This window comes from Scleropages formosus, chromosome 22 (assembly GCF_900964775.1).
Source record: "Scleropages formosus chromosome 22, fSclFor1.1, whole genome shotgun sequence".
Lineage (NCBI taxonomy): Eukaryota > Metazoa > Chordata > Actinopteri > Osteoglossiformes > Osteoglossidae > Scleropages > Scleropages formosus.
This window is the reverse complement of record NC_041827.1, coordinates 22,616,739-22,644,245: the sequence shown is the minus strand read 5'-3', so window position 1 is coordinate 22,644,245 and position 27,507 is coordinate 22,616,739. Positions and strand designations below refer to the sequence as shown.

Here is a 27,507-nt window from a genome sequence, read left to right as displayed (position 1 = left end):
TATTAAAAAAAAAAAAAACAATATGAACATTTATTATCCTGTATTTTGACATAAAGCGTGTTGAAAAGAAAATTTTTCCTGTTTTCTCTTCTGCACGCACTGTCAAAATTCGATCCGATTTTAACTTTTTTTTTGCTTCATCACATTCTGTGGATAACACTGCAAGTCCAGCTTGGAGAATGTTTGACCTTAGTTAAGATTTGATCAACATTAATTTGGAAAAGCTCCTTTCCGCAGTGCTCTCCACCCCCATCCCCACCCCCAGTGTCTTCCGAAGGGCGTTCCTTATTTTTCAAGGCTGGAGGCAGAGACCCGAGTGAGGGGTCCCCGCTCGCTGTGGTGCACCATTGGGTCCAATAGGCTGAACTGGCCCAAAGTCGGTCCTGCCAGTCAGTGTCCTACTTTGGCTATGATGCCGGATTGTACAAGCACACTGTTCAAGTGTGTAGAGTAAGCCGCTCACTGACATATGACATATTGCAGATCAATATGTTCACAAAATGTTTACACTGGATTCTCAGAGGAAGCCCGTGTTTTTCAAGTCTTTGGGCTCTTACATTTAAAAAGCACACAAGTGTACTCCTGATGACAGTTAGAATAATAAAATGAAGGATTTAATATTTTAGGTTCAAATTTTGTTTCTTCAGCTCAACTCAAATACTGATAATACTTTCACTAGGTTATTATTAACTAGGACTGACCTTTGCTCTGTAAATATGGGATTAAGCACATTTTGACTGGAAATGCAGTTTGTATGCTTGACGAAAAGATATTGACATTGAATTAATTTTTCTGAAAGCTGCAAGTGATAGGCATCGGTGAAAACACTGAATTCTTATAGAAATTTAATAAATGTGTCTGTACTACAAAAATGTATATTGTTTTGTTATGCGACCGGGTTGAAACTACAAACGTTGCAAAACAGCGTCATCTAGTGGTGGCAGCGGCGTGTTGCATCAGAGAGGAAAAAGTTTTTATTAGTTAATTTACATTAATTTTCTTAATTTATGAATCATTACATTTTTTGTTCATCATTACTTTTTTCACTGAAACTGACTCCATAGTAACACCCATCCCAGAACTGTGTGTCCTTAACTGTTAATATTATTTTTTATCCTTCTGTCCGAAACAACTACCTGAGTCAGATCAACATTTTTTCCTGCATTTATGCCCAAGGATATTCCTCTTGAGTCAACTCAGAATTACTGCCTCACTTAAGGGCACTGCAGCAGGAGGGGGATTCACACCAAAAACCTTCAGACTCATATTCCACGACTCTGAACACTACATCGACTATTCTTTTAAAAATTCTCCAAGAAATCCTGGATTATTAAACTTTTTTGCGTTATCTAGCAACAAGCAATACATAGTGCTAATTTAAATAAAATTAACAATCATTTACATATCTCATTATTTCAACGTATGATCCAGAATACTACGAATGTTATACTACTTTCAGTGATCTACCCATTTGTACAGGAGGGATGTTTTTACTGGAGTAATTCAGGGTTGGCCCTTTGCTCACAGGTACCACCGCTGCTGCTACGGGGTCCTGTCTGTCTGGATTTCAGCCCAAAACAGCAACGACAACCTCCGCAGTTCCTGCTGTCTGTTTACTCACTGTTTGTTTGCAATTAACAATTTGCATTTAAATGCACGTGCGAAAATGTACTGGTTTCCAGAAAAATGTTCAGTTTTCATCAAGGTGACTGGAGCAATAACGAGCAATAATGAAATTGTAGAGAAAAGCCACAAACAGTTCCATCCGCTGCCAATGCGGAGATCACTTGTCATGGAGAACATCACATTTGTACATCATTTATTTGTTAGGAAGACGCCCACCAGCACAACACTTTGGAGTCGTACGCCGATGTGGACATTTACTGCAGCAATTCGCAGCACTTTCTCATAAGCACAATAACTCCTCTCCTGGGGAATGGAGAAGGTAGATGCCAGAGTGTGTGTGTGTGTGTGTGTGTGTGTGGTGGAGGGGGGGGCGTGCAGCACAGCTGCATATACAGTATGTACAGGTAGAAGTTTTGGAAAAGGAGCACATCTGCACTGTGGAGGACAGTTGGGGCTCATTTATTTATTCACAGAGGTGTCTGACAGCTGCACTTTAATGGGACCAGACGGAGGCGAGACTCAGCGGTAGCTACAGTAAGCATTTTGTCACGAAGTGGCGACCAGAAACGGGGGGATGGGGGGCGGATTCGGTCTCGGCTCATCCCGGCGCAGCGAGGTCCTCGCGTGGGCGCATTCCGCTCCGGCCCGCAGCTGCCGAATGTTACTCCGGCGACGGCCGACAATGGGAATCCAGTGTTGCCATGCCGATTGTTGGGCGCCGACGTCCGTGGAGCCTCTGATCCGCGGACCGGTGGAACGCTAGGAATTTTGATGAGGACGTATCGCCGTGCGCGGCAAAAACAAACACCATCTGCTCGGGCGGCCCCGGAGCAGGGGTGGCGTCGGCGTCGGAGCTGGACAGGTGTTAGGTGTTCTCGGGTGTCAGGTGTTTTCGGCAGCTGTGTTCGGAGGCTGTCGGAGGGACCGGGCCCGTTCCCAGCCGGGCGTCTGCGCCGTGTCCGTGGCCTGTCGGCGGCCTGTACACCTGCCTCGTCTCGCTGGCTCAGCAGAGATGGAGCTGGCAGGTCTGTCAGAACGGTACCGAGGAAGGGCCCATTGACAAAATAATAGGAACTCATACATGACTGAGATGTAGTTTGATCACATAAACGCATCGATTCCCAACGCTTGCGATGTGTTTCATCACTTTGGTGTACGTCGAGGATCGCGACTCCTGCGCTGGAGGTCTAGACACAGGTTTGAATACAGCTCAGCGTGCGTGGAGTTTGCATGTTCTCTCTGTGTTTGCGCGAGTTTCCTCCAGCAGTGCAAACTCAGGAGTTTGAGGTGGACCAGTCAGTGTGTATGAGTGTGTGTCATTGCGCTGCGATGGACTGCTGTCCTGTCCACACTGTACCCTCATTCACTTCCTGTGCTTGCAGGATGGACTCTGGAACACCGCGACCCTGAGCTGGACAAGAGATTACTGACAATGACTGAACTAATAAATACAATTATTAATTGCATGGTATATAATTCTGCAGTTACAGGGAGCAGCACAATTTGACTTTATAGGCCCCTGATGAAAACGTAACCCTGCTTCTCATTTTATGAAGACAAAAGGGATTTGAAATTTGTTTGTGAATCCATTTGTTCATAATTCCAAAGTCGCCTTTACCACTTTCATCACTTGGGAGAGGCTCTGGACCACCATGACCCTGGAGTGAACAAGGGGGTCATAATTATGAACGGATCCAAAAAGCCAGAGTTTAAATCTCAAATATAAATGTAAATCATGTATTCAAGCTTTTATTCAGTGTTTGCTGCAAGATTTGATAAAACATCAACAGTGGATCAACATGGGGGCACACAGAAGAGGCCGTGACCCCAGAAAATGCAAAGCTCCTCTTAGAAACCCAACTCTCCACCGGGCAAGGACTTATTGCTGACCTGCCACATTTAGTTGAGTGATTTTAGTTTTGCCTTCTTCCCAGTTCGTGTTCTGTGCTTTAAGGTGCAGGTTACATTCTCAGGGGCCATTGATCAGCAAAATTGGATTCTCAAAGTAAAATGCACTTTTACTGCAGTGTTTTGGCTCCAAGCACATGGTCACTGTCCCGTTGGCAACTTCATTCGACTCGAGTTCTACGGACCGAAGCGGTATTCCTCACCACCGCACTAATTGCCTCCCATCATGTCCAATGTTAGTACAGGCGGGAGGACCCAACAGTGCTACAATTCTTTTTTTTTGCATTTATTTATTTATCAGACACTTTTCTCCAAAGCGACTTCCAATAAACTCTATGTCATGTTATGAGCCCACATACCTTATTCACCATGGTGACTTACACTACTAGATACACTGCTTACACTGGGTCATTCATCTGTACATCAGTGGAACACACTCTGTTTGTCACTCACACACTATGGGGGAACCCGAACAGCATGTTTTTGGACTGTGGGAGGAAACCAGAGCACCCAGAAGAAACCCACATAGACACGGGGAGAACATGCAAACTCCACGCACACAGAGCGGGGATCAAACCCATGTCCTCTCGCCCCACCCAGGTGCTGTGAGACAGCAGCGCTACTTGCTGTGCTATGGCACCGCCCCATTTTTAGGGCCAGCAGGTAGGATGCCAGCTATAGCTGTTTTCATTCAATCAAATGGACATGGGTACAGATCCCTTCTCCTGCAGCAGCAACTTGATCAAGGTACAGACCCTGAATTGATACAGTAAAAATTCCCCGGGCGAATAAACAGTTAAATCATTGTAAGACGCTTTGTGTCGCAGCACCCGACAGCCTGACACAACAGGTTCCGACCTCCACCACCGAGGAAATGCCTCCTAACAAACCTGTTCTGCATTAGCCATCTTGGGGAAGGGTCAAAAGACACAGTCAAAGCTCACTTTGTGGGTTCTCGCTACTGGTGCTTGTTTTTCAGGAACCCAAAGATCCTGTTCCAGGTGCTCGTCCCTGTCCTGCTCCTGGTTCAAGTCCACATCCAAGGCTTTGCTCTTGTCACCTCCTGTCTTTAGTATCTTTATCTCATTGCGTCCATTCACCTCAGTGTCGTGGTCCTTCGTATCTCTTATTGCACCCAAGCCCTGTGAATAAACTCTGCACCTGAGTCCATCGCCAGTGCACATCTTTGCGTGTTTGTGACACACACAGTGTACAAATATCACCTTGGAGAACAATGGGGCAAAATGTACCCGCAGGGAAAATTTCACGTTTTCTGTGATTAACTGCAAAGATAAAATATCTTGTGTTTTGTATCATGTTGCCATGACAACCTTTCATCCTTAAGAACGCACACTTAGCTGCATCAATCATCATTCACAGAATAATCTGGATTATTTTACGAAAATCTGAGGAAAAGGAACCATAAGAGAGTCATGCGCTGAAGAACCTGAAGGACTCCGGCTCCGATCACGATATTCCACGACCTTTTCACGGCCAGCTATAGAAACGTACGTTGCATTCCGCAAAGTCCTTGAGCTGGCTGAGTGCCCGTTGCCCCGAGGTACATTCCTTAACCATGCTGCTTTTTTGGGGAGCTGTGCTCTTAGCTTGCTGGGGTAATCCTGTTAGGTCAGAAGATTAAGGTTTACATAAGTTTCAAGTATTTACTACAGCGAAGGCATGCAGACACTCACACACACACAGAGTGTCTGCAAACTTCCAAAATGCTGTTGCTGCAAGTTCTTGCCTTTTGTTTTGCTTTGTTCTTCCACGCACTCCGGTTCTTAACAATGTCTATGAAAATTGTTATGTTTTGTCAGCTATTCACTGTACAAAGGATGGAATGGAGCCACAGCAGGTAGTACTGGTGCCCCAACGTCTTGGAATGTGCTTTTTGGCATGGGTTCCAGTCTGTTCCAGTTGAACCGTTCAGTCTAGATTGCCCTTAGAGTGTGTGAGTGAGTGTGTGTGTGTGTGTGTGTGTGTGTGTGTGTATGTGTGTGTTTTTGACATCCCACTGAAGGTGTACACTGCCTTGCACCCTATGATCCCAGGATAAGCTCTGGACTGCTGTGATTGTCAGTTACCAATGAAGTACAGATTCATCACAGAGGCCTTTCTTGTTGCAGCCTGATTCCCTGGGTTGCGGGAGTATTCCGGAACGTTCTGGTTGTATTTCATTGCTTGTTCTCAACAGCAACACTGCTCAGTGACGCATCATCAGCACTCTGCATCCGACCTTTCGCCGAAGCACCTCCTCGCGCACCAAGTGGCCAAGGGTTCAACCAGCATTTCAACCAGTCCATTAATCCATCAATCAATGACTCAAGCAGCTAATTTTATTATTTGGTTAAACACTCTCTGTTTATTAATGAACACTTTCATTCATGCATGAGGTCCTCATCCACAGGTAGGGGGCAGGAATTTACAAGGTAACAAGCTCTTCGGATTTTGAAGCAGGGCTTTCTCAGGACCCCCCTAATGAGCTGTAAACAAATTGAATGCGTGTTTTTTTAAAATCCCTTTTACCTCTTCACTGAAACCCTCCCAGATCTTAATGCGGTAAAACTGCACCTCCGACACAAGCAGCGGCGCCGAGAGCCTCTCGTGGAGCCATTACAGGCCCCTTTCCCAGCATCCAGCTGGCCACGGACGGCTCGGATTCCCGGCCCCAAGCGAGCGAGAGCTCATCTACAGGCAGATCAGGAGCTCGAACCCAGAGCCCCCCCCAACCCCCCAACCCCCCAAACCCCCTGCAGTGTAGCAAGTCTTTGGAACAGCTCAAAGGTATATTGCCAGGTCCAGTTTATGTATTCTGACCGTTCTGACACACCCTTTTACGTATGTCTGGAGGTGGGCCAAGTTCCTCTTGTCTCGTCTGTGTGTGGAACCAAAACTTTGTTAACACGCCACAATTTGAGACATGAGCATCGTGCTGTGAGCAACGTGTACCATAAACTGACCGCTAATGAACGAGGCCTCGTGATCCAGGTTTGACCCCTCCATGCAGGAACCGTTTCACTGTGTGTGCGTGCGTGTGTTGGGGGGGGTGGGGGGGTGTGTGTCAATAAAATCAAGTGTGTCGTATTTAAACGTGCACTTATTACTGTGGCAGACATGTTCCTTTAGAGAGACATAAGTGGATTGTTAACTAGTATTTAGTCAAGTTGCCACCACTGGGGCTCAACTGGAGGTGGGAGAAGAAGTGAGATTCAGACCAGGAGCATTATTTCCATGTAGCACAGAATTTATTTCCTTTGCCAGCCATGGATCATGTGGTTACTTTCATAATGATGCATCGGAGTGCGGTTCTAAATCCCAGTCGATGTACAAAATGGTGTATAATACTGGCTTTTACACTATTATACTAGTTATTATAGCATTCAGCTCTGTATAGCCATTCACTCATCTGTTCTCCAGAGCAATGAAATACACAGACAACAGGCAGTTTAAAGTGACCAATTATTCACCTATTCATCTTTGTACTGGGAAATAAACCACCAAACATGGGACGAACAGGCAAACTCTACAGTGAACTGGGTTGAAACCCATGTCCAGCTGTACCACCCTTTATGAAAGTTATTTCTCACTTTCCTCCGAAGTAACTTACAATATTTCACCCATTTATAGAGCTGAGCCATTTTTATTGTATTATTTCAGGGTGAGGACTTCAGTGAGAAGTAAAGCAGTAGAAGATGGGGTTTGAACCCAGGCACCACACCACCTGCTGCTCTACAGCCTCTTCTGCAGGTGTATCGATGACTGGAGGGTGGAGTAACAATTACTTTTTGTGAAGTTTAGCATCCTCTCTGTTCTGCTCCTGAGATGTTTGTTTGTGGCCAACGATTCCAGGACAGATTCTGGACCCCAACAGCCCAAATGACGACAGACAATTCTTGAGAATGGGTGGATGGACTATATTATAGTATATTATATTCCTGCTGTTAAAACACACACACACCACTTTCAGAACCGCTCGTCTCATACGAGGTCGCGGGGAGCCGAAGCCTACCCGGCAACACAGGGCATAAGGCCGGAGGGGGAGGGGGACACACCCGGGATGGGACGCCAGTCCATCACAAGGCACCCCAAGCAGGACTCGAACCCCAGACCCACCGGAGAGCAGGACCCGGTCCAACCCACTGCGCCACCGCGCCCCCCGCTGTTAAAACAACATCATGTATATTTAGATCTGACTGTTTTTTTTGTTTCCCCTCCTATTCCCAGCGCCCCCAAAATGATGATGAAAAGAGTCATTGTCATCTGAGTTTCATCTGTCATGCAACACCCCCCCTCCCCCCACCTGTGCGGTGTGTTTTCCACGCGCTGCCTTGCGTGAGTGAGCTCCGCTATACGTGAAGACATGTTCATCGCTCACTCGTCCATGAAGACCACCACCGTGACCTTTCGAAGTGGCCCCTGGGTGCCGGCGGGTGAGTTCCGGGTCGTGATCATCCGTCCCGTACAGGGGACGGCGGAGTACCTCGGGGGTGCTGCTGTTGCCCCACTGATCCATGTTGGTGTGTCTATATGGAGTCTAAATTCCAAAACAACCTATCTGGCATTTTAAATTGTATGCCTGTCCAGTTTCCATCCAACTTTTTGTCTCCCGGTTTGGGCGACATGCTTAGTGACATTTGTATCTACTCACTGAGCACATGCTGCTCACACTAAAGAGTAAAGCTCTCAAGTTTTGATCTGCGTTCAGACTGCCTTTTGGTCGAGTAACTCAGCAAAATACCCTAAACTGAGTGTTGCTTTTTCATTCAACTAATTGCAATGGTTAATTTTATAGCAATTTACCATTTTTTAATTTCTCACACTATGATGTCAGGGTAAGTACCTTGGTGAAGTGTATTACTGGAGGAGGGGGGAATTGAAACATAAGTGCTTTAAGGAAGAGACAGAGTCTCCAAGCACTACATCACCTGCTGCTCTAATTCATCTGTGTTTATTATTGAATTGTATATATTTTACGTATTTATTAGCAGCAGTAAAGCAGGAATGGGAGTTGAACCGAAAACCTTCAGAGCGTTAAGGCAGCAGGTGTTAAGGTGTTAACTGCTCCACTACCTGTAAGCCACATATACACAGGTGGTCTCCAATTTACGTTTTTTCTACTTTACGATGTTGAGCTGGCAATAGACATTAAGTTGAAACCGTTCCTCGAATTTAGAATTTTGGTTTTTTCCCAGGAAAGAAACATGTGGAGCGATACTCTCTCGCAATGCTGGGCAGCGACAGCGCTCTTCATCTCCCAGTCTGTCACACAGATGTGCGTATTAGTTGTATTCAATGCATTTTCGACTTACGATATTTTCGACTTAGGATGGGTTTCGTGGAACGTAACCCTACTGTAAATCGGGGACCACCTGTACTAATTTTGCCTCGTTCAGCTCTAATGGACAGGATGGACTCGGGAAAAAGAGAACTTTTTAACTAAAGATTGTCTTGTGTGAACTCCACCCTCCTCCACTAGCAACAAATCTGCGCGCTCCTCTTGTCCCCCGAAACCACGACCAACAACCCCCACCACTGTGTGCCCACAGGATAATTAATGTGTCCCACGCTGGCACTCGTATGATTTCCTTCCTCATTGTTTCTCAATAATTACTCCTGTTTAATCCGACGACTATACGGGCGGCATGGCGGTACAGCGAGTAGTGCTGCTGAGAGGACGGTAGTGTGCTGCGAACACGGGGGTTCCATTCCCGCTCACGGTCAGCAGAATTAGGGCTCTGCACAGCAGAACAGCTTGAGTGGATTGAAACAGCAGCAGGCTGATAACCCTCTTACCCCCAACATATTGTTTAGTCTGCTTCTGATAACCCCCCTTATGGAACCTTCCGGTTCCTTTCTCTCAACCCCCTGCTGAGCAACGACGGCCCACGGCGACAGAATAAACACGACCGACCGCAGCACTTCTCCTCAGTAATAGCTCAGCTTCCTGCACCGTGTGAAGGGGACCCGTTTAATTGCTGGTCCAGCCGAACGTGGAAGTGGATCGTTCTGACTCTTCCTCCAAGCATGTTTGGCCAAACATTATTTTGTTACATTTATTCATTTTAACAGACACTTTTCTCCAAAGCAACTTCCAATGAACTCTTTGTAGTGTTATCAGCCCACCCACCTTAGTCACCACAGTGAATTACACTAGGTCACTCATCTACACATCAGTGGAACACACACACTCCCTCTGTCACTCACACACTATGGGGGAACCTGAACAACATGTCTTTGAAGTGTGGGAGGAAACCAGAGCAGCCAGAACCCACGCAGACACAAGGAGAACATGCAAACTCCACACAGACTGAACAGGGATCGAACCCACATCCTCTCGCACCCCCCAGGCGCTGTAGGGCAGGAACGCTACTCACTGTACCGCCATGCTGTCCATGCCACCATGCTATATTTATATTACTCTATTATTATACAATACTAGTGTATGATATATTATTAGTAAAAGTATTATTTATAGTGAAAAACATGAAGTAAAATGTTTATGCAGGTAAACTGTTTATATATCCTTATAGCTCATACAATACAGCGTGAAGAAGATTTTCGACTAACGACGAAATGCAGTTACGATGAGGTCGTTGGAACAGAACACTGTTTATTGGTCCTTTGCTGGTCCTGGCAGCTCCGGCCCAGCTAGCGCAGCTGTCACACGGTGCGTCACGTACCCTGGATGAGCGGTCAGCTCACTGAGGTGTGGATCCGGGGGTCGGACGGTGGTGGGGGGGAGGGGGGTTCCACATAGAAATTTTTCACGGGCCACATGCACCTGTGCTGCCCTCCGCCGTCAAAGAACGTGACGCTGCTGTGTGACACACGGACACACCACGGGACCCAGTACAGGATACCAAAGACACGAGCCACCAATGTCCCCACGATCCAGGCCTTTTGTAAGCATGATTTTTTTTTTTCTAACTGGAAAGAAAATGTGGTATTTTGGAGTTCGCTTTGCTCCGAGAGGTGGATCACATGCTTCCAAGATGTGTGTGACTGGGAAAGGATTTCCTCTCATTGCCTTAATCTCTCTCAGTGGGTCTCTGGAGCAGGAGGCTTTAACTGGACCTGACGTCCCAGACAGCGGCGAAGCGATCGCACGATCACATGCTCACAGCGCGCCGTGTCGGGACGACTCCTGACACGCAACTGAAACCGACGCATCCCCCCCTCCCCGCCCCGCTACCCCCCACCCCACCCTTCACCCTCAGTCTTCATCGCCGCAGCCCAGAGTGTGTACGCACCTGTCGTTCTTGAGCGCAGTTATTGATCAGATCAGTCTAAGCTAAGAGCCAAATCCCGGCAAGATGAGTGTCAGATAAAGGAACTCGTGGAAAGGATCAAGGAAAGGAAGAGGGTTTAAAACCGATAGCAGAAGTGCCCTTATCATGTTGAGAGCACAGAGTATTTGTCTGCTGAGCTGCGTTACACTCCATGTGCTCTATTTTCGTTGCCTTTTTCTATATATATAACTCACACACACACACAGACAATCACACACACACACAAACTTCTTTGCCATAATGCAGTGCCAGGGCTGTGTTGACATCGCAGATTTTTTTTTTTCCTTAGCACTCAACACACTCTTGTGCCAGGAATTTTGCTCAATTATTTCCTTTTCATTAAAGAAATGGCGAAAAACAGAGAATCTTGTCAGGACGCCCACTTGTTTATAGGAAAAAGGAGATGAAAATCAAAGCCAAAGAGTTTCTGGTTCCAGATCTTTCTCGGGCACCCTCTCCAGGCATGTGAAAGAGAGCGTTGTGCTGCAGGGGCCGCTACCAGGAGCAGGGCGGCGAGGCTCAGCTGGGGTATTCAGCCGCTGCCAAAGCGCTCCGGAAGCTGGCCCAAGGGGCCGAAACCGGGGCCGTGAGGCGCAGTGACATTTCCAGCGCACCGCGGGCCGCCGGGGAAAAGGGCCTGTTCTTGGCCTGCTCTCCATTAACCCCCCGGCTCCATAAAGCAGGCGATGAGCGCATCTGGTGCGAGGATCAGGGTTTCCGCCGCTTTGCCGGTCCCCTCTTCTGCTGTCGAGGGTCAGCGGGTTGCAGTGCACACCTGTCCCACATACACACGTGTGCCTTACGCCTCCTCAGGTCGGGGCTTCTGCCTCCTAAGCGCCCTCCCAGCCCGCTCGCCACCCGCTGTGACGTCCGACCCTGCGGGGAACACCCTGGCCCCGACCCTTACGCAGTTGCGTCCCACCCCGTTTCTCAAATATTTGTAAGCTGAGAGACTCGCTCATTTAATTGACATGGTTAAACACTGAATTTGATATAGTCCCACTTATCTTGGGGGGCAGTTCCCTTCCTGGTTAATAAGAAACTGCACAGGGGCTTTATTTTAACTCGTTTAACGTGAATCGCGAAAGAGTCTGGGAGATACAAAATATGCCATGCTGCACACTTGTGTTAAAAAATACTTTAAAAAAAATCTCGGGGTCTTTACCGCATTGTTACCGTATGAAACTACAGCAATAACAATAAGAAGAAGAACATGAAAGAGAAACAGCAAAAACAAGCACACCTTTTTACATAAAACCAGTCGAGTGGGTGGCCTTGTGATTTTGCCAATTAATATTTGTAAATCTCTGCCAAATGAGCACATTGAACAGTAATGCAAATTATGTATTGTTCAAGTGATGCATCACAAGTCGGACTCATCAACGTACCGTAGATTCCTCAGATGAGCTATTGCTGGATATTACTATTAAAAGCTACTGTTCTCTCCCAAGGTTTCCATGTATTTTTATAACAGGCCTGCTTCTATTATAGGGACTGCAAATCAGAACATGAAATCAGTACCGTGTCAGAGAGATGGAAAGATGAGAAGAGCGAACGGTTCGTATCAGCATATCACATTGGAACAACAAGCCCGACTCCAAGCGAGTAAGAAAAGCCTCTTACTTTCTTCCCATGTGATGCCCCCATGGTCTCAGGAAGCCCGAGCTTCACCCTCAGCGGCGACGCGGACGTGACGGAGTGCCGCAGGTTAAGGCGAGCGCCTCCCCGCCTCGGATCCTCGCGGGGCAGGACGAGGGCGAGAGGTTGTCCTCGCCCTCCCAGGAGCCCTGACAGCGAGAGGCTGCTCAGCTTGCGGTGGCGGGGGGGGGTGTGGTGGTGGTGGTGACGGGTGGCGAGGCTGGCGGAAAATTCAGGAAAGCGTGGCTGGCGGCGCTTAGCAGCAGGCAGGGGCCCAGTGAGTCCACGATGAGCAGACGAACCCTAAAGAAAGTGAGGTCATCCTCGATGTTCGGGCCTCGGGGCCAAGAGAGCAAGAGCAGGAGGAGCAGCGAAGGAGAGGCAGAAATAGAGACGAGGAGGCAGAAAGAGGGATATCACCTATCGCAGCAGCCCGGCGCAGCAGCCCGGCGCAGCGCACCGCTCTCAGCCATCTGCTCGGAGCTGAGTGGCCGATCTCAAAGCCTTGGGGACACTGCGCAGGATTAGGCTAATTGGTGCTGACAGGTCAGGAAGCGCGACGCAGCGCTCTTTCGGGCCGCCGGGGAGCCTTCCGCCGTTCAGACACTGGGGCCTGGCAGCGAGGAGCTGCTGCTGGCATTCCGGACGCCGATCTGATGGGCTGCGCTGGAGGTCTGTCAAGGCCAGGCGGCCCACAGAGTGCTCACACACAGTGCCATTGTTCCCGAAAGTGGGCACAGCAGGGCCACGGAGGGCAAGAGAGCAGCACTCCCTAGATGCTGTCCCCCCAGCCAAAGTTAGGGATGCAAATTCGAACCCATGAAGGCAGCTGGTTTTTTCTCATTCATTTTGTGAGATGATAAACAGAAAAGACAACTTGGATCGTGGAGTAAGTGTCAAAAATGAAAATAGAAAGTTATGGAAATGTCACACATAATCAGGCTGTACATGAATCCTATGACTCATCGTATACGTGTAAATGAATCGTATCAACGGAAGAGTGCTGTTCTGGTACCATAGTTCGGACTGCACCAAGAGGTAAAAATCTCCTTCTCAAACCTTCCTTTGCTCTTCTCATTCCTCCTTATCCTGATCTGACCAACTGACCGGCTTTGAACGGGAACAAGAGCGAATTCGTGTAATTGGCTCTCCCAAGGAGGATCAGCCGAGTTGATTTCGTGGCGTAAGGCTTTATGTAACTCAGGGCCCCAAAGACGTTTAGGTGGAGAGCTTTGCTGTGCTCAAGAGAAGCAGCAACAGAGCAGCAGTCAAACAGCGTACAATTTCAAAAGGATGTGAGAAAAACTTGCGGAAGAGTGTGAGGCTATACAGTAGGGGGAGAAGTGATGATGGGAAGGCCGTTTGGGCTCGAATCACAGAAACATTCCAGATGGCTGAATTTTTTTTTTTTATTTAAAAAAAAGGAACAGCCCCTCCGAGCTGTTCGGAGAGTGAATTTTTTTTTTTCTTTTTTTTATTTTAAAAAAAAGGAACAGCCCCTCTGTGAACTGTCACCTTACCGTGGTGGAGGGGTTTGAGTGCCTGAATGACTCCAGGAGCTATGTTGCCTGAGGCTGTATGCCCCTGGTAGGGTCTCCCACAGCAAACAGGTCCTGGATGACAGACGAGACAAAGTGTGGTTCAAAAGCCCCTTATGAAGACACTAAAACCAAGGCTTTCGTTTACCCCGCCCGGTATGGGGTCACCGGGGCCCCACTCTGGAGCCAGGCCTGGGGGGGGGCGCTCGCGCGCCTGGTGGCCAGGTCTATGCCCACGGGGCCTGGCCGGGCTCAGCCCGAAGCCATGACGTGGAGCCGCTCTTCGGTGGGCTCACCACCTGTCGGAGAGACCGTAAGGGGCCGGTGCATTGTGATTTGGGCGGTGGTTGGGGCCGAGTGCCTGGCCGACCCAAACCTCGGGCGCCAACTCTGGTTTTTGGGACTTGGAATGTCACCTCACTGGCGGGGAAGGAGCCTGAGCTGGTGCGGGAGATTGAGAGATACCGTCTAGATATAGTCGGACTCACTTCCACTCACAGCTTGGGTTCTGGAACCACTCTTCTCGACCAAGGGTGGACTCTCCACTATTCTGGCGTTGCCCAGGGTGAGAGGCGGCGGACAGGTGTGGGCTTATTAATAGCCCCCCAGTTTAGCCGCCATGTGTTGGAGTTTACCCCGGTGAATGAGAGGGTCATCTCCCTTCGCCTTCGGGTCAGGGAACGGTCTCTCACTGTTGTTTGTGCTTATGCGCCTAGCGGCAGTGTAGAGTACCCGGCCTTTTTGGAGTCCCTGGAGGGCGTGCTGGAAAGCACTCCCACTGGGGACTCTGTCGTTCTACTGGGGGACTTTAATGCCCACGTGGGCAGCGACAGTGACACCTGGAGGGGCGTGACTGGGAGGAACGGCCTTCCTGATCTGAACCCGAGCGGTGAGTTGTTATTGGATTTCTGTGCTAGTCACGGTTTATCCATAACAAACACCATGTTCATGCATAAGGGTGTCCATCAGTGCACTTGGCACCAGGACACCCTAGGTCGGAGGTCGATGATCGACTTTGTAGTCGTTTCTTCCGACCTTCGGCCATATGTCTTGGACACTCGGGTGAAGAGAGGGGCTGAGCTGTCAACTGATCACCACCTGGTGGCGAGTTGGATTCGATGGCGGGGGAAAAAGCTGGACAGACCTGGCAGGCCCAAACGTATAGTGAGGGTCTGTTGGGAACGTTTGGTGGAGGCCCCTGTCAGAGAGGTCTTCAACTCCCACCTCCGACAGAGCTTCAATCAGGTCCCGAGGGAGGTGGGGGACATTGAGTCTGAATGGACTATGCTCCATGCCTCCATTGTTTGGGCGGCGGTTCGGAGATGCGGCCATAAGGTCTCCGGTGCCTGTCGCGGCGGCAATCCCCGAACACGGTGGTGGACACCGGAGGTAAGGGATGCCGTCAAGCTGAAGAAGGAGTTCTATCGGGCCTGGCTGGCTCATGGGACCCCTGAAGCAGATGATGGGTACTGACGGGCTAAACGGAACGCGGCTCTGGCAGTCGCCGCGGCAAAAACTCGGGCTTGGGAGGAGTTCGGTGAGGCCATGGAAGAAGACTTTTGGTCGGCCTCAAAGAGATTCTGGCAAACCGTCCGGCGACTCAGAGGGGGGAAGCGGTGTTCCACAAACACTGTTTACAGTGGAAGTGGTGCGTTGCTGACCTCAGCTGAGGATGTCCTCGGGCGGTGGAAGGAGTACTTTGAGGATCTCCTCAATGCCTCTGACATGCCTTCCGTAGAGAAAGCTGAGGCTGGGGACTTGTCCATTACCCTGGTTGAAGTTACTGAGGTAGTCAAAAAACTCCTCGGTGGCAAGGCTCCGGGGGTGGATGAGATCCACCCCGAGTTTCTCAAGTCTCTGGATGTTGTGGGGCTGTCTTGGCTGACACACCTCTGCAGCATTGCATGGAGCTCGGGAACGGTGCCTCTGGACTGGCAGACCGGGGTGGTGGTCCCTCTTTTTAAGAAAGGGGACCGGAGATTGTGTTCCAACTATCGGGGGATCACACTCCTTAGCCTCCCTGGGAAAGTCTATGCCAGGGTACTGGAAAGGAGAATCCGACCGATAGTCGAACCTCGGATTCAGGAGGAGCAATGCGGTTTTCGCCCTGGCTGTGGAACACTGGACCAGCTCTATACCCTCACTAGGGTGTTGGAGGGTTTATGGGAGTTTGCCCAACCAGTCCATATGTGTTTTGTGGACCTGGAGAAGGCATTCGACTGTGTCCCTCGTGGCATCCTGTGGGAGGTACTTCGGGATTATGGGGTTTGGGGCTCGCTGCTACGGGCTGTTCGTTCCCTGTATGACCGGAGCAGGAGCTTGGTTCGCATTGCCGGCAGTAAGTCAGACCTGTTCCCGGTGCATGTTGGACTCCGCCAGGGGTGCCCTTTGTCACCGATTCTGTTCATTATCCTCATGGACAGAATTTCTAGGCGCAGCCAGGGAACGGAGGGTGTCTGTTTTGGTGGCCGCAGGATCTCGTCTCTGCTTTTTGCGGACGATGTGGTCCTGTTGGCTTCATCAAAACAAGACTTGCAGCGTGCACTGGGGAGGTTTGCAGCCGAGTGCGAAGCGGCGGGGATGAGAATCAGCACCTCCAAATCCGAGGCCATGGTTCTCAGTCGGAAAAAGGTGGATTGCCCTCTCCTGGTTAGGGGGGAGCCGCTCCCTCAAGTGGAGGAGTTTAAGTATCTCGGGGTCTTGTTCACGAGTGAGGGAAAAATGGAGCGGCAGGTTGACGGACGGATCGGTGCGGCGTCCGCAGTAATGCGGTCATTGCACCGGTCTGTTGTAGTGAAGAGGGAGCTGAGCCCTAAGGCGAAGCTCTCAACTTACCGGTCGATCTACGTTCCTACCCTCACCAATGGTCATGAGCTCTGGATCATGACCGAAAGAATGAGATCGCAGATACAAGCGGCAGAAATGAGTTTCCTCCGCAGAGTGGCTGGGCGCACCCTTAGGGACAGGGTGAGGAGCTCAGTCACCCAGGAGGAGCTGGGAGTAGAGGTGAGGTGTTCCGGGCATGTCCCACTGGGAGGAGGCCTCGGGGCAGACCCAGGACACGTTGGAGAGACTATGTCTCCCGGCTGGCCTGGGAACGCCTTGGGGTTTCCCCAGAGGAACTGGAGGAGGTGTGCGGGGAGAGGGAAGTCTGGAGGACTCTGCTCGGACTGCTGCCCCCGCGACCCGGCCCCGGATAGCGGAAGAAGATGGATGGATGGAAAAAGGAACAGAAAAAAAACAGACACAAACTTATAGGTGAACTTCATCCTCAAAAAATGTTAAATGCATCGACATCACAGCACATTTCCTTCACTGGTATTACAGCACATCGTAGGTGTGAATGAACTTCTGTGCACTTGGTGCCAAACACTGGTGTAAAGAACAGTTTATTTATCGTAGCTATGCCTTGTTGCATTATGAATGATGGGAAATCATTTTGTCAGAACATTCAGACAATACAGTAATATTACACTGAACCTTGTTCCATTCAAACTGGTCACTTAAACTCCACTTTATCCATATTAACCCCATTCCTTGTGCCAAAAGCACACATGGATATATTAATATTTGATATCTTTACAGCATTTTTAGAAAGTTGTCCAAGCCCTCTACACAAACATGTGGCATTGTTTCTAAACACAAAACGCAGTCTATAAAATGTATCAAGACTCAGCACTGCAGCTTTTACAGTTTGAAAAGGACACATAAAAAAGAATCGGTGTCCTCTAGAGTGGACAAAAATGAATGGCTGAGTCTCATTGTCTTTTTAAAGAAAGGCAATTACAGGCAAAACACATGAAATATGACAGTATGTAAATCAGGGTCATGCATTCTTCACGTCAGCTTCATATCCCAACTGATAAAATAAATAGAAAAAATAAAATAAAATAGATAGAAAGATATTCACAGGTATGTATCTCTGTTCTCAAGCGATATTTTTACATGTCGACACGTAACAGTTATAACACTTTGGAAAAAGTTACGAATGATGAGTAAAACCGGTGCCGCCTGCACCACGGGCCACACCTGCACCCCCGGTGGCGCTGGCTGAACCCTCACCCAGGGTGAGTGAGGTTAGCTTGGTGCCCATGGCCGGGCGCTACCGTTCAAACTTCTGAGGAAAACAACCTCCCAGGTCCAAAGCACTGGGCCAGCCGTTGAAAAAATTGGTCTTCTCATCATTGTGGACCACCTGCAAAAGTCATCAATAACGCAGTTAAATACGCAGAAGCACACAGGTAACGGTTCGATTGGTAATGACACTTTCATTACCGCTGGGGCTGGAAAACCAAGGTCAGAAGGAAAGTAACCTGACATATGTGGCCAACAGCGGTTCTCTGTCCGGCGTGAATTTCACACTGAAACTAATGTGTGTTTTTCTGCTTTGGCAGCTGCTAGCACAGCACCTAGTGCTGCCGCCTTCAGAGCTGAAGGTCGTAGGTTTGAATCCCACCTGCTGCTGTAGGATTCCTTGTCAATTGGGTAAATTTGTGTAAAGTTGCTTTGGAGAACAGGGTAAATGAGCACATGTAGCTGGAACAGTTTGGAATCAGCATCCTATTGGATCTGGGTCCAAGGGCCCCCTGTTCTTCAGGTGATCTTTCGGTCTGCCAGCCCCTCAGGTGCCTCACCGTCTCAAAAGGGCTCTTTTGGCTGATCCCTGTGGCTCCTGCAAAAAGCCAGCTGTCGCGGAATTTCAGCAAGTTCACGTGACTGCTGCCCAGATGGGTGAAGAGCTCCCTGACCTCGTCCGTCATCCTGGAGAAGAAAGATGGAGTGATGTGGAGCTTTGGTCTGTAAGGTGCAGTGGACAAAGACAGAACTAACCATACATTTACTCATCTAGCTGACACTTCTCCCCAAAGTGACTTACAATTACTTACCCATTTATACACCAGGGTAATTTTACTAGAGCAATCCAGGGTAAGTACCTTACACACAGGTATTACAGCTGGAGAGGGGATTTGAACCTGTAGCCTTCAGAATCAAACACAATAATCTAACCACTACCCTACCATCACCTACCTCTTTGTCTTTGCTACATATGTATATATATATTTGTCATTTCTTGAATCTGAAAATGTTTCAGTTTTTGGGAATTTGCTGCACTGACTGGACACAGTTTCTGGAAATCTCTGATATTTACACAGATCATGCCTATAGGTTGCATCACAGCTTATGCAAATAAATAAATAGCTAAATAAAAAAAAAACCATTCTGGAAGCACTCCATGTGGTCAGTAACAGTGAAAACTCTCTTCATGACACAACATCATTAACGATACATAGCAAATTATTCAGTGTATATTTTTAATGTCGCTCAGGGTTCATATAATGTTAAAGTCCTGCTAATAATTTCTTACATCCAATTTCAATAACCGCTTGTCTTCTGCAGGAGCCTGTCCCAGAAGCACGAGGTGCACCCTGGACAAGACGATAGCCGATCGCAGGGTAGCCACACATACACTCACTCACTCACTCACATACAATGTAGTGTCATCAGTCCTCTTGAGCAGCATGTCTTTGGAGTGTGGGAGGAAACCAGAGCACCCAGAGGAAACCCATGCAGACACGGGGAGAACATGCAAACTCCACACAGACTGAGCAGCGACTGAACCCATGTCCTCTCGCACCACCCAGATACTGGGAGGCAGCAGCACAACTTGTTATGAACAGACCAGGTCCATGTCATGTTCATAAAATGCGGAGCTACCGTAATGTAATCAGGGGCCTTTAAACTCAAATTGTCGTTGTTCCATTAATAATTTTCGGTGCTTTTGCTAGTGTTATTCCTCACTCCTTCCATCAATAATCACTGATCCGGTTCAGGGTCTATCCAGTCCATTGCTGCACAATCACACAAATTCATTTACAGAGAACTGAGAGTCAACATGTCTCCTGAAGTACATGTCTTAGGATTGTGAGAGGAAACCAGAGCACCCAGAGGAAAGCCAAGGAAAGAAGGGGAGACATGCAAACTTGACACAGACTGACAGACAGTTTTAATGGATGAAAATACAACATTTCCCCAATGATCATACTATGTGTCTCCATAACTAGGGTGACCAAGTTTAAGTCTCATCACTTACTTGGTTGCAGGGTCATCAAATGTGGCGACCAATACGAGCATTCCTTCTTTCAAGTCCTTGAGGAACTTCACCAGATGATCCACACCTGAAGCAAACAGCAGATGTGAGTCTGAAAAGCTCACCGACATTGTTCCCATGCAGATGCTACATGTGATGGCCTATCTGTCAAACACCTGTGAACACGAAATTTTTCCAAAAATAAGACCAAATAATTACTGTCTTAATTTCACTGCTGTCTTGCTAATTTTGAGGTTAAGTCTTAAAGGATCCACAACGATGCTATGAGAAAGATTTTCACAGATCTGATTCCGGAAGGAAATCAAAATTATGTTACGACACCACTGCGGTCAATCCTCCAGTCACCTTGACCCTTCAAATGACGTTGAGCAAAGTACAGCTTCTCTCCGGCTTACGACCTATGCGACTTACAATCATCCGTACATATGACAAAAAAAAGTACTGTATAAATGAAAAAAAGTAAATATAAAAATTACACTTGGCTGTACGTGCACCAGTGCTAACGGCTGCATGTGTATGATACGCTTTTTTATTTCCACAATACACTTTAAAATCATGAAAAACAAATTAAAGAATGATAAATAAACGGAATAATCTTTTTTTTATTTTAAAGAAACCACAGAGTGATTTAAAAAAAATGTCAGTGCATGAAACTGGTTGAACAAAAATGAGATAATCATGATAGAACTTGCATGACGTAAAAAATGAAAATGATGAAATATGAACTAAAGAATCTTAAATAAAAGGTAAAAAACACTACAGAGTCATATAAAATGTCAATGAAGCTGGTTAATAAAAACGGAGATAATGATGATAGAAACCGAGTAGGATAAAAGAACCTTGTACAGGTACGCGACTTCTACATGCCACGCTGACGTACGTCCGACTTGCGTCCTTTTCGAGATGAGACCGGTCGGTCAGAACGGAACTCGGACGTATGTCGGGGAACTCCTGTTCTTCTTTACCCAGCATGCACTGCAGCACAGTGCTCTTTGATTCAGTGCAGTACGTGAAGTCCTACTTGACAGCTCAGTCACAGGAGGTGGCACAGGGTTCGAAGTGGAACTTACTTTCAGAGTACATGTTGAAGTAATCATATTTCTCAACTTCCCCGGTCGCAGCTGTGGAAAGAAATTCATTTTAAAATTACCGTAAATTAAAAATATTTCAGTAAAAAGAGAAACACGTGCTCTTTGCTCACATGCATTTTTTCCCCCATTTTCACTACGATCGGTACAAAAACACCTTCCTGTCCAGCAGCCCACCCACAGTCATTGGTTCCTGAGTCGTTTCATATCATTGCATTTATTTATTATTGTGTTTTCTTTCGCACTGATTGCCGTCGTATGCAGGGAAAGGGAAGCAGAACTCACCGTCTACAACCACAATGTTCAGTCCGTGTCCAATGTTGTTGTGAGCTCCACTCATGATTCTGCATGGAAAAAAAAATCAAGGTCAAAGCACCATACTTACATGCAACATCATTCATATAACTCTTTGAAAAGCATACAAAAATGTAATAAAGTTACACTTGTAAAGGAACCTCATGCAGGAAAAGTTTGTAGTTAAAAATTCAACAAGACCAGATTTTGGCCAGTTTCTTTCGCTCATATTTATGATTTTCACAGTTGTCAAAGTGTGTTCTCACAAATGATGGGTTTTGATTTGCTGTACAAAATTATGGCAAAATTATGGCTTCCTGTGCGGTGGACGAAAAATGTGCGTCATTGCTGTGAGGGGCTCCCAGCGGTCAGTCCTCGGAGCAGCAAGGCCACAGACCGGTCAAACTGAGGACGCACTGCCCCCTACTGACCCTTTCCTGTCACATCCTGCAGTTTTTCTCAGTCCGCAGTAGTAGTTCCGCACCAAAGGAGGTCACATACACTGCTGCTTGGAAGTCTGTGAACCTTGTGTGTCCCTTAGTTTTACCATAAAATGGGTATTTACTGAGAATCAGTGTTTGTCACGTGACATAACAGGTGTGTAACGATCAATTCCATATGTTGTCTAGAGGAAATCGCGTGTGTAGTAGAAACACACGTAAAAATGGTGTAAAAATAAGTGAAGCCCAAGTTGAGCTGGATAGACCAAGTAGGAAAGTAGAGTCAGGGGTGTAAATCGTAATCTTTTCATTCATGTTATACAGAACTGTGCAAAAGTTTTAGGCACTTGGTTGGTGAAAAAAAGCTGTAAAGTGAGAATGCTCTTAATTAATAAACTTCCTGCAAACCTTAATAACCATCCATCATCAACAACCACTTGTACTGAACGGGGTTGCGGTGGATTTGACCGGGTCCCGCTCTCTAGCGGGTCTGGGGTTTGAGTCCTGCTTTGGGTGCCTTGCGATGGACTGGCATCCCGTCCCTGGTGTGTCCTCTCCCCGTCCAGCCTTATGCCCTCTGTTGCTGGGTTGGGCTCCAGTTCGCCGCGACTCCGCTTTCAGACAGTGTGTGTGTGTGTGTGTGTGTGTGTGTGTGTGTGTGTGTGTGTGTGTGTGTGTACTTTCTTTCTTTAACGACATACAATCCCTTACTGTAATACTGTAACTTTTTACAAAAAGAATGCTTGGAAGTCTAAAATATGCTCTTTCCCATTGACACTAATGGAGAAGACATTAAAGAAACATCTAAAAAACATATTTCTGTGAAACATCTAAGTGCCTAAGACTTTTGCACAGTACTCTATGTTTCTCTTAAGATTAAGATGCAATTTGATATTTTATACAAGAATACCAACCATCCCTGTCGAGTTCGCATACTTTGTAGCAGCACTGCACACACATAACGTTTACCACAGATCACACACACGTCATCTTTATTCCGTATTCTACTCACACTCGTCCGTCAAAGCAAATCTTCGGCCCGACGACATTGGCCACCCCGGTCTTGAGGTAGAAGGCAAAGTGGCCGGCGGGGCACGGGTTCGGCAAACCGCATTTGTTACCCGTTTGGTTGGAAACTGGGGACCTGGCATGCCCTGAGATGCGAAAAAGAGGGTATTGGCATGGCCTCACAGTATTGCTAGTGTCGAAATATGGCTTTGCCTGGTTCGGCCATAAAACACAAATATGTGCCAGAAACTGTAGTGCCAGTCAAAAGTTTGAGCACACCTGGCCAAGGCTTTGATGAGACAAACTAGAGAGGAGCCTGAAAGCAAAGGAGTCGAAAGTGCTCTGCATCTCGGGGAACTGCTGCCGGCTCATCTCCTGATCAGTGTTTCAAAATGAACATATTGTTCAAACCAACAAATAAACAAACTAAAAATATTTTTTATGCACTCAAACTTTGACTGGCACTCTGCATTATGTAGATAGATAGATAGATAGATAGATAGATAGATAGATAGATAGATAGATAGATCCCATTGTAGAAGAGTGTTTACAAATTAAAATTCATAGAGGGGTTTACAAACAATCAGTGCTATAGCTGCCAAAAAAAAAAAAAACTGCAAAAAAGCAGCCTAACATATTATGACAGGATAATCAGTACTCCTGTGACCTATATTTAACCAAAAGTGCACATCACGAGCTTCATAAAGTTTGCTCTTATGGTGGGTCTACCATCTGGACACCATTTGTATTTGTATTGATAGCTAAAAAAGTGATCTAGTCTGATGAGTGAATTTTTACTCCTTTTTTCAACGTGTTCGGAAAAAGCCAAAGGATGCATTCGGCTCACATTGTCTGTTGCCATATGTTCAATAAGGTGGCGGAGCTATAATGGTGCAGGCAGCTTGCTCTTGGGGGAGTTATTGGGTTCCACAATCGCTCTGCATAACGGCCAAGGAACCCGGAGCTGTTTTCGGCGAGCAGGCGTCTCCTCGTCGTGTTCCCATATTGCAAGATAATAATAATAAAAAAATCTCTATAGAAGCAGCCGCGCTGATTCAACAGTGGTTTCATGGGGATTAAGTTACACGTCTTTCAGCGTTACTAGGTCAAAACATCGTCGAACCTTTATGGATGTTCTGGAGTTCAGAATATGATACACATTTCTAGCCCTTTCATGTCTCAGAAAAGTAGAAGCTTTTCTTTTTGAAGAATAGCTCAATATTCCATTACAGAGCATGCAGGAGATGTACAACAGTACCTGAAGAATGGCTGAAAGTAAAGGGTGTACTGACATCTATTTAAATACTTATTAGAAAGCCCCTCAAGATGATAGATAGATAGATAGATAGATAGATAGATAGATAGATAGATAGATAGATAGATAGATAGATAGACTTTTTAAAACATAGTGTTCTTCAGCTTTTATCACGTTGGCATTAAAGTTCAGATTTCATGTGTTTTTAAGATTCTAATTAATCTTATTCTGGGCAGAGTGGGTGGCAGATTGCCAGCATGACAAAGTGAGAATGACCAATGAGTGGCAATACATAAATGAGAAGAAGTTTTATAATATATAGAATATAAATATTAAGCATGACTCATATCACCATTAGTGACATGGGATGGATGTGTCTTGTCGTCACGCTGCCTTTTAATTAGTTCTGTATAATGAACCTTATCATCACTTATTCCTCTGGTATGTTTAACTGTGGAGGAAGGACCCCGGGTGAGCCATGAAATCGAGAATGCGGAAGAGCTGCATATTCTGACACAGACAACTAGGAGTCATCAATCATGTAACTTGATAATTTTTTTTTTTTTTTTGGTGGCACAACAAGTCATGCTGGTGCCTCACAGCTACTGGGCTGTGAGATAGGTTCGAGGGTGAAGGCACAGGTTCAAATTCAGCTCAGTCTGTCTGCATGTTTTCCCTGTGTTCACTCAGGCTTTCTCAGGGTGCTCTGGTTTCCTCCCACAGTCCAAAGACACATGTTTCAGATAAACAGGTCACCCGAAACTGCCCTTTGTGTGTATTTCTGTGTGCGTAAAGAAATGTGTGTGACTGCGCTGCGATGAACTTGCTTCCTGTCCAAGGTGCCCCCTGCCTCACACACCGTGAGCTTTCGGAATTGACTCTGAACCATAGTAACCTTATGCTGGAAAGCGGTTATTGATAATGGAAAAAAAATTATTATTTATTAAAAAAAAAAAACATTTTCATATTCACAGGGGTCAAGCATCTTTTCTGGTCCCTCAGGTTCTTGAGACGTAGCCACAGATGTTTCCTCACAGCACATGTACAACAGCTAAACCTGCTGCGCCCCCCCCCCCCCACCCCAACCCCCATTTTGTTAAGGCCAGACTGTAGTGACAGTGAAGCGACATGTTGGGCCGCTGTACGCTCTGCATCCAGCACAAAGGAGCGGCAGCACTTTCGCCAAACCCCCCCCGGCTGTCCTTACATAACGCCGAGCAATAGATGGCATTATGATTTGTGGAAGGAGAAATAGGAGAAAGGCTGACAAAGCCAAAGTCATCACCTGCGACGATGTTGCCGGGGTGAGAAGGATAAATGGTTTGAAACCTTTAAAGAAGCCAAATAGTAGAGTAGAGTCTGAGTGACAGTTTTAAATAATGAAGGCAGAGCTTATGAGTCGCCACTTCTGACCCGATGACAACACACAGAAAAAGCAAAGTAACAGCGGATAAACCCGGAAAGAAACTGTCCACCGTACATGCGAGCACCATATGTCAGACTCATAAATTTCGAAAGCTAAACAAAGGTGCGTGAGTCTTACCTGTCGCTGCTAGTATCTGCAGTTTCCTTTTCTCGTACGACTCGGACACAATGAGCCACAGCAGGAAAACAATGACGATGAGGAGCGCGTAGCGAATACTCTCTGCGGACAGCAAGGCAAACTGGGTAAACCTGCTGCTGCTGCGATAAAAGACAATGAAATGAGAAGAAAATGGGCTGAGTTCTGCCTTCAATGCATCACCTTTAAACCTCATCGTCGGGCAGATCAGAGCGGATTTCGGTGACCTGTAAGGAGAAGGAATGTGAACTATGAACATTTCACAGTAAGTTAAAGCCAAAACACACATTTCCAAAGAGAAAACTTGTTTAGTTTGGACATTCATGGAAAAGGTAGGTCGTTTACCACTGTAAGCTGCTTTGGAGAAAAGCATCTAAAAAATAAATGTAAAAAAGTGTCCAATAAAAAGACAGTAACATTTTAGTGTGACTATTTGTCATAAATGTAAAAAAAAGTGTCCAAAACACTGTTGTTCTGGACACTTTTTGCATTTATTTATTAGATGCTTTTTCTCCAAAGCAACTCACAGTGGCAAACTACCACAATTACACACCCATTTACTCTGCAGAGTAACTTTTACAGGAGCAATTTTAGGATAAGGACCCTGATGAAGAACCTGCTCCCTCCAAGTCCGAACTCATGTGACCCCCCTGCTGTCACAGTTTTCTGCTGTGGTTTACTGTTTTTGCTGTAAATTTACATTTCTACAAAATAATATTTTACTTTATATTGTAATTATACATCGTTTGTGTACGTTCAAAACATATATAATGGGCTATATATGTATCGCATATAATCCTTATATCATCTTTATTATATTGTATCTTTGTTGTTAAGTATTATATTTATATACTATAGTATTATGTTGTATACTACTATATTATAGATATAAGACATATGTGTGTGTATCACCATATATAAAAATCCTTACATATCCGTCACCTTCATTCAGTCTCTGGTTTCCACACATCACTGTCCACTGTATCGCGATCTTCACGTCGGATATGTCAGGCATGCATACTTGGTAAGCGCAGTTACCTTTTCGTCTTATTTCCTCTTTCTTCTTTCTCTCTGCGATTCGAGGCGTCTGTCTGAGGCTGCCAAACGTTCGGGATGCGGCTGGCAGACAGCTGTCTGTTTTGCGTTCGCAGCCCAAGCCTCGGTCTCGTCCCGGAGCGCTGTGGGTGACAGCCGACGTATCTGACCTCCCCGGGATTAAGGAAGCAGGATGTATGCAGATTACACACCCAGCGGAGCAAATGGGCGGCCCTTTATTTGCATGATGTTGCAATGTTGATCTGTTGTCACGATGGTGCTCTAAAAGTGATGGAGGATATAGGTCTGTCTTACTGGGGAAGAAACGTAAACTACTTACTTTGAGGGATGCGTTTGTACAGTGTGCCTCATTGTATGCCATTTACGCCCTTCTTCAAACAAACTGCTGCTGAGAAATAGCCCGAAGAAACAAAAGTTATCACATTATAAAGAGCAATCCAAACAATTGAATAGCAGTTATTAGACGATGAAATAAAAACGCTCGGTACCGGCTACGTCGGTGTTTCTCACACTTGTGTTGCCTCTGGGTATACAAATAGACGCAGGCACGCTGCCTTTACATGTTTCGTTCCAAGCGATCATTTACACGTCTGGAAATTTTCTGGCTTTTTCAGAGACTGGATGCCTTGTGCTTGGGCCTCGAAGCTGACGGCTCCTCCCGGGCTTCCCCGGGGCCATTACCGGGCTCCGGCGG

At 46.8% G+C, this 27,507-nt stretch overlaps 2 protein-coding genes across 3 annotated transcripts in view; both read right to left on the bottom strand.

The window, feature by feature from the left end:
* The window catches only part of si:ch211-236d3.4 (actin-associated protein FAM107A), a 36,078-nt gene extending 22,884 nt beyond the window's left edge, over window positions 1-13,194 (bottom strand). The window contains exons 1-2 of one of the 2 annotated variants that reach the window (XM_018734164.2): window positions 12,885-13,194; window positions 12,450-12,767 (exon numbers count right to left, since the gene is read on the bottom strand). In XM_018734164.2, coding sequence (XP_018589680.1) covers window positions 12,450-12,473 — 24 coding nt within the window. In that variant the 5' untranslated portion in view covers window positions 12,474-12,767; window positions 12,885-13,194. Of the gene's footprint in view, window positions 1-12,449; window positions 12,768-12,884 lie in introns of those variants that run through there. The other variant, XM_018734163.2, reaches the window with a different exon arrangement.
* A 4,116-nt stretch (window positions 13,195-17,310) lies between these two features.
* On the bottom strand, window positions 17,311-26,954 carry LOC108923383 (protein FAM3C-like). The gene is made up of 9 exons (XM_018734067.1): window positions 26,796-26,954; window positions 25,941-25,984; window positions 25,740-25,841; window positions 22,946-23,087; window positions 21,485-21,543; window positions 21,182-21,232; window positions 20,094-20,178; window positions 18,637-18,763; window positions 17,311-18,197 (listed from the first exon to the last, which is right to left on the bottom strand). The coding sequence occupies exons 2-9, from the start codon at window positions 25,951-25,953 to the stop codon at window positions 18,105-18,107; spliced, it is 672 nt and encodes a 223-aa protein (XP_018589583.1). The 5' UTR covers window positions 25,954-25,984; window positions 26,796-26,954; the 3' UTR covers window positions 17,311-18,104.
* Between the last annotated feature and the right edge of the window lie 553 nt (window positions 26,955-27,507).

What these genes read in the sequence shown, in the direction of transcription:
- LOC108923383 (XM_018734067.1), bottom strand. An exon ending in CTTCAACATGTACTCTGAAA is followed by an intron (nt 20,179 to 21,181) that starts GTAAGTTCCACT and finishes TGTTTGCTTCAG; the next exon opens with GTGTGGATCATCTGGTGAAG. An exon ending in TTTGATGACCCTGCAACCAA is followed by an intron (nt 18,764 to 20,093) that starts GTAAGTGATGAG and finishes TTTCTTCTCCAG; the next exon opens with GATGACGGACGAGGTCAGGG.